Source organism: Coenobita brevimanus, chromosome 52 (assembly GCF_032717465.1).
Source record: "Coenobita brevimanus isolate Jiangsu-jjx chromosome 52, ASM3271746v2, whole genome shotgun sequence".
NCBI classification, from domain to species: domain Eukaryota; kingdom Metazoa; phylum Arthropoda; class Malacostraca; order Decapoda; family Coenobitidae; genus Coenobita; species Coenobita brevimanus.
In genome coordinates, this window is record NC_137005.1 from 8,728,663 (window position 1) to 8,742,593 (window position 13,931).

The 13,931-nt window shown below is 42.1% G+C and overlaps 1 protein-coding gene across 1 annotated transcript in view; it reads left to right on the forward strand.

Moving 5' to 3' along the window:
* Positions 1–1,986: 1,986 nt before the first annotated feature.
* Positions 1,987–13,931, forward strand: part of LOC145400393 (plasma membrane calcium-transporting ATPase 4-like) — a 76,808-nt gene continuing 64,863 nt past the window's right edge. The window contains exon 1 of the mRNA XM_080272908.1: positions 1,987–2,474. Coding sequence (XP_080129034.1) covers positions 2,294–2,474 — 181 coding nt within the window. The 5' untranslated portion in view covers positions 1,987–2,293. The remainder of the gene's footprint in view (positions 2,475–13,931) is intronic.

The window sequence follows — 13,931 nt, forward strand, 5'->3', positions numbered from 1 at the left end:
CCACCAATCAAATTACTGATGAAAAATGGGAAAACAAAAACTTAACCTTCTTTAATAAGTGGACTTTTTTTAATGTTTTTGCTACCTCAGACGATTTTACTGAACTGAGAGAGAGAGAGAGAGAGAGAGAGAGAGAGAGGTTAGAGATAGCCTTCACGAACCCCTTCACTAAAAGAGGTGACCTGTTTGATGAAGAAAATCGCCCCTTAGTAGCAAAAAAAAAAACAAAAAAGAAGACAAAGAATGCATTGTTCATTTCATTTATTTATATACCTATTTACTTATCTATTTATCTTTATTTATTTATTTATTTATTTACTTATTTTCTTGCTACTTCCTGACGATTTTACTCAGTTTAGAATTAAAAGTATTTTTTTTTTTTAATATTAAGAATCAGAGAAAGCCTTCAGTACTTCCCTCAGCACCATATCTCACCCCATCAGCTGAATAAAATCGTCTGGCAGGGGAAATAAGAGACTTGTTGGTATTGCTGGTGAAATAAAAGAATAAAGGACGGGAGAGACAGCTGTTTATCTTTATTAGTGGTTATATTTCTCGATGTAAGTAAAGATTAAGAATTAAGAGAGCTATTTGCCTTTTTTGATTAGTATGTGTCTTGAATTTAGTTAAGTAAAAATAATATAAACACAAGGAAGGCCGTTTTTCTTTATTAGTGGATATCTGTTTGAATTAAATTAAGGAAAAAAAACATGAAGGTGATTTATCTCTATTAATGGACTCGTGTCTTGAAATTCAGCAAAGAGGTTACTGGTATTGCGATGGCTGGTCGTTGGGAGAGAGAGAGAGAGAGAGAGAGAGAGAGAGAGAGAAAGAGGGGGGGGGTAATGTGCAGAATAAATCGCTAAGGAAGATGTGTTACGAAATCTCTCAAGCCACTTGTACCCTTAGTGGTGTGTCAATGTCTAAACACAATGGCCTTCGGAATATTTATGTAAACGATGCCTTGTGTCTGAAGATGTCACGATTCCCCCCCCCCCTCTCTCTCTCTCTTTCTCTGTTATTGATCCTGTTCCTGTTGTTACCAATGTTAAAACCTCTTCACAACGCTGACCACTAGTGTCATTTAATCTTACTACCGCCAGACGATTTTACTCAGTTTTAGAGAGCGTGTGAAGGTCCTCTCAGTGTCGCTATCTTTAAAAGCTGAACATGTATAGGGTTACTTTATCTGTATACTTCTTACGTATGAGTAGTCTGCTTGCTGTGTTACGTATTCATAGTATTTACAGTGTCACCTTGTGTTGTTCCAGGGTATGAAGTTTTGTGAGTGAGCAGACTACGCGCACTGCTCACCCCGCCCCTTCGCCCTGCCCCCCCCTGCCAAGCACCGCCCCTTCACCTCACCTGCGCCTACACGCCCCGCCCCGCAAGACAGAATGTGGCGGCTGAAGCGGCGTGGCTGCACCCCGGTCGGTAGCGGGTGGTGAAAGAGGTGCGGGTTCCATATATTAGGTGTGTACACTGTACACGCCGCCCGCTGCAGTGCATACCTCACCCTCACACTAACACCATGAAGCCCACACTCCTGAAACAACCCTCGAGACCCTGGTGATAGTGGAGAAGATGTGACGGAAGATGGTAGTGGAAAAAAGACTCGAAATTTAACACAATGACTTATATTCTCGTCTTTGAGAACCAGTTGAGGGACTGAAGTGTAAGTGTTTCTGTTCTGTGATAAGGACGGGATGTCAGACAGAAATCATTAGTGTTTGCGTAGCTTGGGAAAGATGGGACACCAGACAAACACTGCAAAAAGCGTATGAAGCGACAGAGGGTGTAACTGTTGTGTTGTTGGGTGAGGACGGGAAATCAGAAAGGCAGGACTGATAGAAGCGTATGCACAGGAGGGAAGACAAAAAGCGTACGTGCTGTGTTCTTTGAGTTTGATGGAAGAAAAACAAAAGACGGGACATCAAAAACACAGACTTCTGAAACCATATCAAGAGACAGCAGGTATAAGTGTTGTGTCGTTTGTACAGGACTGGACATGGGAGGGACAGAACTGCAAGAAATGTATGAAGGGAGAAATGGTGCAAGAGACAGAAGGCACAAGAGAGAAAAGGTGTAAGAAATAGAAGATGCAAAAGATAGGAGGTGAAAGAGACAGACGGTGCAAGAATGAGAAGATGCAAAAGATCGAAGGTGCAAGAGGTAGAAGGTGCAAATACTGTGTTGTTTAAGCAGGACGGGGAATAAGACTGAAGGAGTATATAAGTGTGGTCTCTGTCTGTGCAGGAGGGGGACAAGAGACAAAGGGGCGTGTGAACAACGTATGTACAGGAAGAGCATCGACATGGCGCGTGGCAATACGACAGGCAGCGAGTTCGGCGTGACTCCCGAGCAGCTGCGTCGGCTTATGGAGGCGAGGGGTAACGAGGGACTGACCACACTGCAGGAGCAATTCGGCACCGTGGAGGAACTGTGTCAACGCCTCCTCTCACACCCCACAGAAGGTAAGTGATGGTCAGAATCGTGCCATAATTGGTATAATAGGCTTTGTATACCTGTGTCAACACCTCATCTGACACCCCATGGAAGGTCAATCAAAATCTGTGTCATAAGTGGCAGACTAAGCTTCATATATTTGTGTCAAGGCTTCTTCTGACACCCCACAGGTCAGTCATACCTTGAGGTCCTTTTCTTGTAGATTAAGGAGGTACCCTGACACCTTTTCCTCGCTGACGATAATTCGGACATCACTTTTGTACATTTTTCTTCCGTCTTTTTGGTCCTATCTCACGTTATCCTTAGGCGGGAAAATATAATCACGATGATGATGATGATGGATTTAGAAGTTTGCAAAGAACAGAGGGATTAGTGGATGCTGTATCTAACCCATCCAGTTCATCACATTTCTCGAAAACCACTTAAATCCAACCAGAGATAACAAGAATATATTTTTTTTAAAAGCGCCAGCGTACTGATGCGGTTATTAGCTAAAATAATTTGACTTTAATTTGACTTCATTATGATTTTCCATCGAGAAGCCTGTTCGAGCGAGCCCTGGAAATCGTTATTGTAAAATAAATAAATAAATCATAAAAAGTAAATGAAAATCAGGATAGCTCTGGAAGTAACTGACTTCTGCTTGACTTGGTTCTTGGATCCGTGTCACCAAAAACGCGAAAACCAGTATATTATTGCTGGACGTCATATCGCTAAACGCGAAACATGATTGCTAAATAGAAGCGAATATTTCTAAAGTTGGTGAAGAAAAAAGAGGCAACCTTGGCAACGGTGCTGTGAGCTGGGCCATAACAAGATATTGATGTTAATCGTGGCGGGTTTTTGTGACGGTGACCAATGATGATAGTGTAGTGGTTATTATATTGCTGTGTCGTCATTGGTCTGTCAGTCAGAGGTGGAGGTGTAGATATAGGTGTACCGTATCTATTTGGTTGGCTACTTACTACGAGAACAGTGATGGAGAGGGACGCCTTCATGTGGTGGTTCCGATATAATAAGTCGGCTCAACTGCCTGGTTATACAAAGGTCCCTTATCTACTTCCCAACTCCCCAAAGAGGATGGTGGACTGCAGAACGGGGGTAACTTCAGTATGCAGTCCACTGGGTTCACGTTTCGGATGAACCTGGGGCCGCAACAACATCAAGTATTACGCTGGTCAAGTGGCCTAGGAGGGATCGGAGCACCTTTTCCTTGGCAACTTATCCTGCAAATTACACTTCATTATCCCCCTGTAAGTTATTGATGTAGACTACCAGGATACCAAAACTATATAAATAACATACGGTACGTGCAAAGAGTAAAACAAAGAGTACGCGCAAAGTGTAGAGCAAAGCACGTGCAAAGAGTAAAAGAGTGCGTGAAAAGAGTAAAACAAATACGTGCAAAGGGTAAAAATAGCACGTACAAAGAGTCAAGCAAAGATTACTTTCGTGCTCTTTATTCTGTTATGCAAATGCTCGGTAATCACGTGCATGGAGGAGTATGTCAGTCTGCGTGCGATTAGGAAACTTACTAACACCTCTTCCTTACCGATTTATTTTGCTCCGTTGCTGTATTCTTGTTTCTTTTCATGCAATTTGTCGATTTTAAAAAGATACATGAATAAAAATGGGGGATATTAATGGGGAGTATGGAAAATAAATCGCTAAGGAAGAGGTGTTAGGGAACCTCCTTACCTGACGAAAATACGGCTCTTCAGTTCTTTTATTCTCGTCGGTTAAGGAAGCTCCCTAACACCTTTTCCGTAGCGATTTATTTTGTGGATATGACTCGTTAATATCCTTCTGTACGTCATTTACCAGAGTATGGCGTTATTGGAAGGAATTATATAACACAGACGAGGACAGTAAGGTGTAATAAAATAAATCGCTTAGGAAGAAGTGTTAGGGAGCTTACTCAAACGACAGGAATAAAAACCTTTAGAATTTTGCTTCACTAAAACTCTTGAATTGGACAACCTGTTTTTATTTATTTTTTATTCTTTTTTATTTATTTTTTTGTTCTGAACTGGAATGTCGAGAAGCTTAAATCAACACTCACTCCCTCACATAACTTAAAAATTCCATCTCAGTTGATTTTCTCCTCTCTCTCTCTCTCTCTCTCTCTCTCTCTCTCTCTCTCTCTCTCTCTCTCTCAAGCTGCATCGACTTACGGAGCAAATACTCGTTGTGAAGTAGTAAAGAGGGATTTTATTTATTTCTTTACCTTGTCACTACGTATGGTGTGTCCAGGGTTAATAAAATCGTCTGGAGGAAATATAGACACACACACACACACACACACACACACACACACACACACACACACACACGTCACTGGATTCAGGCAGTAAATCGACACCGTAACACACACACACACACACACACACACACACACACACACACACACACACACACACACACACACACACACACACACACACACACACACACACACACGTCACTGGATTCAGGCAGTAAATCGACACCGTAACACACACACACACACACACACACACACACACACACACACACACGTCACTGGATTCAGGCAGTAAATCGACACCGTAACACACACACACACACACACACACACACACACACACACACACACACACGTCACTGGATTCAGGCAGTAAATCGACATCGTAACACACACACACACACACACACACACACACACACACACACGTCACTGGATTCAGGCAGTAAATCGACACCGTAACACACACACACACACACACACACACACACACACACACACACACACACACACACACACGTCACTGGATTCAGGCAGTAAATCGACATCGTAACACACACACACACACACACACACACACACACACACACACACACACACACACACACACACACACACACACACACACACACGTCACTGGATTCAGGCAGTAAATCGACACCGTAACACACACACACACACACACACACACACACACACACACACACACACGGCAAAGGATACAGGCAGTAAAGCGACACCGTAACACACACACACACACACACACACACACACACACACACACACACGTCACTGGATTCAGGCAGTAAATCGACACCGTAACACACACACACACACACACACACACACACGTCACTGGATTCAGGCAGTAAATCGACACCGTAACACACACACACACACACACACACAACGCACTCGTCACCGGATTCAAGCAGTTAATCGACACCTTAAAACACACACACACACACACACACACACACACACACACACACACACACACACACACACACTTGTCACCGGATTCAAGCAGTTAATCGACACCTTAAAACACACACACACACACACACACACACACACACACACACACACACACACACACACACACACACACACACACACACACGCACACACACACTTGTCACCGGATTCAAGCAGTTAATCGACACCTTAAAACACACACACACATACACACACACACACTTGTCACCGGATTCAAGCAGTTAATCGACACCTTAAAACACACACACACACACACACACACACACACACACACACACACACACACACACACACACACACACACACACACACACACACACACACACACTTGTCACCGGATTCAAGCAGTTAATCGACACCTTAAAACACACACACACACACACACACACACAGTTCGCTAGGTCTTGCCAGAGCTGAAGTAAATTGTCTGGCAGGCATAGGTGGTAGTGGCCAGAGTAACTTCTAATATTTTTACATCTTATAGAGGATTTGTATTATTATTTTCTCGTCAGATTTAAACTAAAGATTTAAACTATACTCTTTTTACTCTAACTTGGCCTAAAATTGCCATCTCTTCATCCTGGGTGCTCAGTTATAACAATAGATTAAGAACAGAATATAATGCTAGTCAAGAGGAAGTGCTGTGGAAGGAATGCTGAGTCGTAACATTGCCATATTGTACCACTGAGCTATTTCATAATCTGGAAAAGGACGAAAATCTGGGCCAAGTTATGATGAAAGAAATTTTAAAATCTCTTCACCCAACTCAAACAAACTTGAGCTTATTTGATCATGTATTAATTAGGTCAGAATTATTCACACTTCTCTAAGCTTAAACTTTGGTCCTCTCTTCACTGGCCATTCCAGGAAGAGTCATCAAGGGGAGAGTCAGACGTGTAATCCCGGGAGAGCACTGGGAGGGTAGCAGAAAGTTGGGTCGTTCTTGACATGCACGCTAGGGGCCTCCACACTGCCACTACGCTACACTGTACTACACTACACTACACTACACTGCACTACACAACACTACATTACTACACTACATTTCACTACTACACTACTTCATTACACGACATTGCACTTGTTTGCACACACATTACGGGGTTCCACACAACACTACACTAAACTATACAACACTACACTACACTACACTACAACACTACACTTGCAATCTACATCCGCACACCCACACTCCTTACACCACCAGCCTCCTTACATTGTATATTTTGAAGCATATAAAACTAACAGGTCTTGAAATTAGACTACTTTAGATGCATTTCCTTATCTGTCTGTCTATATATGTATCTATCTGCATATCTATCTGTCTATCTATCTGTCTGTCTTTCTGTCTGTCTGTCTATCTGTTTATCTATCTATTTTTATTTGGTTTCCGTATATTGTTGTAACGATGTTCATTATCAAGGGAGGATTTTATAATTTTGTTAACACGTACTTGTTATTCTTGCTTCATACTGACTCCGAAGAAGCGATTATCGTCATCAACTCCGTCTCTGCGAAGGTATCTAAGTATATCCTCTGTTGGACTTCTCACGTTGGATCTCTTGCTAAAACCGCCTCAAAGAAACTTGGATTATTTTAAAGAATCCGTAACTTCTTCACTGGCAAGCAAATAGCCTCAATTTACAAGAGTCATGTGCACTCTCAGTCCAAATATTGCTCAGCCTTGTGGAGTGGATGTGGAGAAGTTGCATTAAACAAGAAAGCAAAATACAGAACAAAGCTGTAAGAATAATTAATAACCCAGCAGTTACAAATAGACTACCTTCCCTGCAGGTAAGACGGAATGCTGCCTCCCTTGCATTATTTTACTGTTACTTTTAGAGCAAGTGCTCAGACCAAGCTGCATCCATTGTGCCACCTCCCCATGTCTTAACCCGTGCTACACAGGCATCTGGTAGCGCTCATGACTTGACAGACACATTGCCATATTGCAGAGCGTCTGTCTATCATAATTCCTTTATTCCCCAAACTGAATCTCTTTGGAACTCGCTTACTCAGATTAGTTTCCCTCAAACTTCAACTTACAGCAGTTCAAGTCCAACTGCTAAAGATTTATTATTATTATTATTATTATTATTTTTTGATGAATAGAGGACACCCGTATTCTGATGTATGCATTTTTAAATTTAATTTGTTTTTCCTTCCTCTGTTCATCTTCTAAAAAAAAAGGTATGTATGAATGTAGTGGGTAAATAGGTAGGCAGCCTGTATATATATATGTATGCATGTAGATAGGTAGGTAGGCTATGTATGTATGTATGTATGTATGTATGTGTGTTTGTATGCATGTATGTATCTATGTATGTACACCTGTATGTATGTATGTAAACAAAATATCTCATGAGCGCCTGATCCAATCCCAACAAAAAATGGCACATAGGAAGTACATTGTGTGTGAGGATGGGAAGAACCGATTTGATTTGGGTGCAGGTTAATCAAAGGTCACAAGTCAAAGTCACAGGTCAAGGTCATAGGTTAAGGTCACAGGTCAAGGTCACAGGTCAAGGTCAGATTTCTGGCGCGACGTTACTGTTTTCCCTGAGCACTTTTGATTTAGTTTTAAAATTGCGATGACTGATATGCCTTATTAGATAAATTTATTGTAACTTTCTGGAGTTGGAGAGGGTCGCCTTCATGTAGTGGCACTGATATAACTGGGTGATGGAGCTGCCCAGTTATACAAATTGTCACTCAACTACTTCCCTATCCATTAAAAGGAAGATGGTGGGCTACTGGAGGGCAACTTCAGCCTGCAGTCCACTGGGTTCACACTTGAGATGAACCTGGGACTGTAACTACTACTACTACTGCAATTGCAACTACTTTTACTACTACCACAACTACTACTACTACTGCTACTACTACTACTACTACTACTACTCTCTCTCTCTCTCTCTCTCTCTCTCTCTCTCTCTCTCTCTCTCTCTCTCTCTAAGTGCTTCATAAATCAGATTACGTTTCGTGTTTTATTCAAATCTATCTTGCTGTAACTCATTTTCTTGTCGTTTTTTTACATTACTTTCCTGTCACTTTTTCAAATTACATGCTGTTTGTAATGCGTCACTAATTTGCAGTTTGGAACACGCACTATTAGCCAAGCTGAAATTCTGTATAGACTCTCTTTCATGTCGTATTAGTTCCTTTAATTCTGCGTGTCTAATATTTTCTCCTTGGCGTCTTTAAACCCTGTAATTCAGATTAGGAGAGGCCCTTTTAACAGGAGAGGTTTGATAGAACCTTCAGTAATCCCTTTAGTACTAAAATCTCTTTCCTAAATAGAGTAAAAATAATCTAGAATCATTAATAATAGCCCAAAATAAGAGTTACTCAATTTTTACATTACCAGATATCATTCGAAGCCAAGTATTTTTTTGTGGGGGGGAGGGGGTGAAGGGGAGTTAAGAATAATAAATTAAGGAAAAGTGTCACTGTGGAGAAAAAAGGGTAATATTTTTCTTACCATTGTCTTGTTTATTTTCTCCCTGTTGTCTTCTCGTTTTTGTTACTGCCACTCCGTTATATACATATATTTTTCTTACTCTTTTGTTACTGTGTTTTGTTATTACCGGTGCCATTTTATAATATGTATTTTTTTTTCTTACTGTTTTTCTTATTACCATTCTAGTATATACATTCTTACGATTATTTCCTCACAATTATGTTTTTATGACATTATATTTCTTTATTTCTTTTTTCTTTTTTCTTTTGACAGCGTAATTGGAACTAATATGAGATTTTAATATTCCTTTCGTGCCTTGTGGATATTAATCTTTCTCTTACCTGTTTCTTATTATCCCCCCTTTCTCTCTCTCTCTCTCTCTCTCTCTCTCTCTCTCTCTCTCTCTCTCTCTCTCCTATTTTTAGCAGCCTTGATATTCTTACTCTGATTATATGGTGGCCAAATTACCCTTTCTCTTAAGTCGTGTTGGGAGGATTGAGAGAATTCTGTTGTTTTTCCATACGAGTTTATTTGTTCATCTTTCTATCTATTTATTTATCTATCTGTTTATCTATTTATCTTTAAATGTTTATCTACCAACCTCTCTATCAATATATTTATTTTTTATTTATTTATTCATTCAGTCATTTATTTTATGTTTCCGACTCTGAGTATAGACTTAGCAGCCCATTCCCAAATCTTGCCTAACCAGAATAAAAGCGTCTGGTGATAGGAAGAGTAGATTACGAATGACGTCACGCGGATTGAAAAGGGGGGTGTAATCAGCGCCACGTCATTGATTCGTACCTAGCGCACCTCTGGACAAAGTCACGTAGGATCGTAACGTAATTTCACTGATGGCCGTATTTACCCCAAATTTAGACTTTTCGTACCGTCGACCTTCACCTCAGTGCCTGTTTTTCGCTGATCTAGGAAGCTGGTGTTAGTATTTCGTCGGCCATTTTTGAATTTGCATGAGTTGTTTACCTTTGCACAGGCGGCCATGTTTGAATCTCCCCGTCCATCGACTTTCACCAGAATGCGTTTGTTTTTCCCCCACCGAATTGACAAGGTGGCTTTAGTATTCCGTCGACCACTTTTTAATCTTTGGTGTCTGCTCTTCAACGGACGGCTGCCTCACAAGACATCGAAATTTTACTCACAATCTCGGCTCACAAAAAAAAAAAAAAAAGTCGAAGTTTTACCCACAATCTCACCTCACAAAATTTCGAAGTTTTACCCACAATCACCTCCTAAAACATCGACTTTAAACCCATAATCTGGCCTCTCAAAAAATCTACATTTTACCCATAGCCACGTCACAAAACGTAGATATTTCATCCACAATCTCACGTCGCAAAACATCGACGTTAAATCTATAATCAGGCGTCACAAAACATCGGATTATTACTCACAGTCTCACCTCTCAAAACATCAACATTTTACTCACCATTTCCTGACAAAACATGGACTTTTCACGCACAATCGTACCTCTATCATTACATCGACTTCCTCACAAATTGTTTTCCAGCTAATCGGTAGGATGATAGCAGTAAATTCCGATAACTACAGACGACGATGCATTTATTATGAAGCGGCAATAGCTAAATTTGTCCATTTTCGCTGCAATTTTCTTTCGCTTTTTAATGGTAGACTTTAGCATTATGGAGAGGTGCGGTGATTGATTTATTTTCATTGCTAATTGATTTGTTTTTATTTCACCTCTGAGGCTAGTTTTATTGTCGCTAACTACATATTATTTATTCCCTCAATTACGATTTTTTTTTTCTAATTTCAAATTTTTTACTGTAGACGATTTATGTAGTTTTCTGTAAGTTCTGTTTTAATGAAGAATTGGTAAGCGATAACCCGTAACACCTGCATATTAATTACATTCAGTTATATTTTATAGATAGATAGATAGATAAGTAGATAGATAGATTGATGGATAGAATGACAGGAAGGTAGTTAGGTAGGTAGGTGGTAGACAGACAGACAGACACAGATAAATAGGGATGCAGAGATTGATAGATACGTACATTGATAGATAGATACATAGATAGTCAGATAGATAAATAGATAGATACAGAGATAGACAGATAGATAGATGGATAGATAGATAAATACTGACTGGCGATTTTCTGCCCCACAAGGACCTCTCTCGGTAATCAATCGTTATCGCTGTCCAGTGCTTCATCTTTAAGGCTAAGACGGGGCAATTAGGTCAGGCCAGGGAGAGAGAGAGAGAGAGAGAGAGAGAGAGAGAGAGAGAGAGACAGACAGACAGACAGACAGACAGACAGACAGACAGACAGACAGAAAGGGGGGGTTGGGAGTAGATGCGTGGATGATGGAAATTGTATGTTTTCTTTTTTCTTTTTTTCTTGTGTGTGTGTGTGTGTGTGTGTGTGTGTGTGTGTGTGTGTGTGAGAGAGAGAGAGAGAGACAGAGAGACAGACAGACAGACAGACAGACAAACAGACATACAGACAGACAGAGAGGGGGGGTAGTGTGAGGATGGTTGTGGGAGTTGTCTTTTTTCTTTCTTTCTTTCTTTTTTTTTTTTTTTTTGAGAGAGAGAGAGAGAGAGAGAGAGAGCATCTTTAATCACAGGAGACACAATCTACCCCCATTACGTCCATCAGCAATCGATAGTCACATAGCAGGAGTCAGGCACGGTTGTCAGGCAGGGCACGGGGGGTGGGGGAGGGGCAGGCACAAACGTCATACATGGAGGAGAGGGAGGGAGGGAGGGAGGGAGAGAGGAAGAGAGGAGGGAGGGAGGGAGAGAGGAGGAGAGAAGGAGGGAGGGAGGGAGAGAGAAGGAGGGGAGGAGGGAGAGAGGAGGAGAGAAAGAGGGAGAGGAGGTTGCTTTAGCGATATGTGTGTGTTAGAATTAGGAGTAGGAGAGGAAGGAAGAGAGACTGGGTCATGCACAGTGTCATGCTTGGAGGAGAGGGAGGTAAAGAGGGGAGGTAGGCAGGGGCACAAGATGAGAGGGTTAGGGAGAGAGGCAGAGGAGGAAAGTGGAGAAAAGTTTATGTAGAGGAAGGTAAAGAAGGAGTGAGGAAGGGAGAGAGAATAAAGGTGGAGGGGAGAGGGGAAGAAGGGTTATGAAGGGACGTCATGCACGGACGGAAGGGAAGGAGGGAGAAAGGAGAGGAAAGGGAGGCGAGGAAGGTACGAGTGAGTTAAGGGGAGGAGGAGGAGGAGGAGGAGGGTTAGGGATTGGCCCACTTATGGTCATTCATGGAGAGGGGAGGGAAAGGGAGGGAGGAGAGGAGGGGCAGGGGGGGAGGCTAGGAAAGGAGGGAGAACTAGAGGCCTAAGGGAGGGGAGAGAGGGAGAAGCGAGGCAGCGGGCAGGAAGGAGGAGAGGGAGGGAAAAAGGGAGAGGAGAGGGCAGGGGAGGAAGGGGAAGGAGACGGAAGTGAGTTAAGGGGGAAGGAGTCTAGGTGGAAGAGAGGTATGGAGAAACGTAGGGGATGGGTTAGTGAGAAAGACAGGGAGGGAGGAAATGGAGGATGGAGGTAGGGAGGGAGGGAGAGCAGTCATTGGAAAGGAAGGGGCTAGGGAGGGAGGGAGGTGAGGGGTTAAGGAGGGAAGGAGGAAGAAGGTGGAAGAAGCAAGGAAGGAAGAGAGGGGGACGTGACTTGATAATAAAAATGAATTATACAGGACGACAGACATAATTAACAGTTGCCATTCTGGAGAGATATTGAAGCATAAGGCAGGGTGGGGAGATATTGGGGGTGAAGAAGGGTGGGGAGGGACTGGGGGTGAGACAGGATGAGGAGGGACTGGGGGTGAGTCAGGGGTGAGGCGGAGAGACTGAAAGTGAGGCAGGGTGGGAAGGGACTGAGGGTGAGGCAGGAGTGGGGGGGAGTGACTAGGGAGAGATGCAGGGTGGGGAGAGACTGAGGGATGAAGCAATTGTAGGGAGAGAGACTGCACAGGAAGGCAAGAGTAAGGGAGAAACAGGGGGATGAGGCTGGAAGAGGAGGCAAGGGGTGACAGTTGGAGGTAAGTAAGGGGATACAGAGTCAAGAGGTAAAGAAGACAAGAGAGAAGGTAGGGATGCTAGCAAGAATAATGAGGGAGGCTCTAAAAGGAGACAAAGGCAGTTAAGTTGGTGACATGGGTTCTAATCAGGGGTTCTTAGCTCATTCTTGTGCGCTTTAGAGTTTTTATAATACTACTTCCTTAGCGTTTTATACTAGCTATTGCACCTTCTCCTCTCTTTGGCCCGCCTTCGCTATATTTTTTTCACGCTAACTTGGCCTAAAATTGCCATCCCTCTATCTTGAATGCCCAGTTGTATCAGATTAACACTTGAGAGGTGAATTATCGTTATTATGTTCTCTTTATTTAATTTTATCTAAAATTGCCATCACTATATCTTTTACTCTGAGTTGTAACAGTAGATTAGAGCTTGATGCTAGTCATGAAGAAGTGCGATGGAAAGAGTGCTGAGCCTTAGCATTGTCTGTTTCACTCACTGAGCTACGTAAAACAAGCTGTAGAGGACGAAAATTTGGGCCAGGTTATAGTGAAGAGAGTATAGCATTTTATCTTAGCCTACATCACAGTTTTCTTCTTTTGCGAGTGAGTTTTAAGAGCCTAAGAGTTAAAATTACCAATTTTAATCTTACTGATGCAAACTATATCGATATTCAAAAAGAAAAAGAAAATACATACAAGAGACTATGAAGGTGCAATATGCAAAACAAAACGCTAAGGAGAA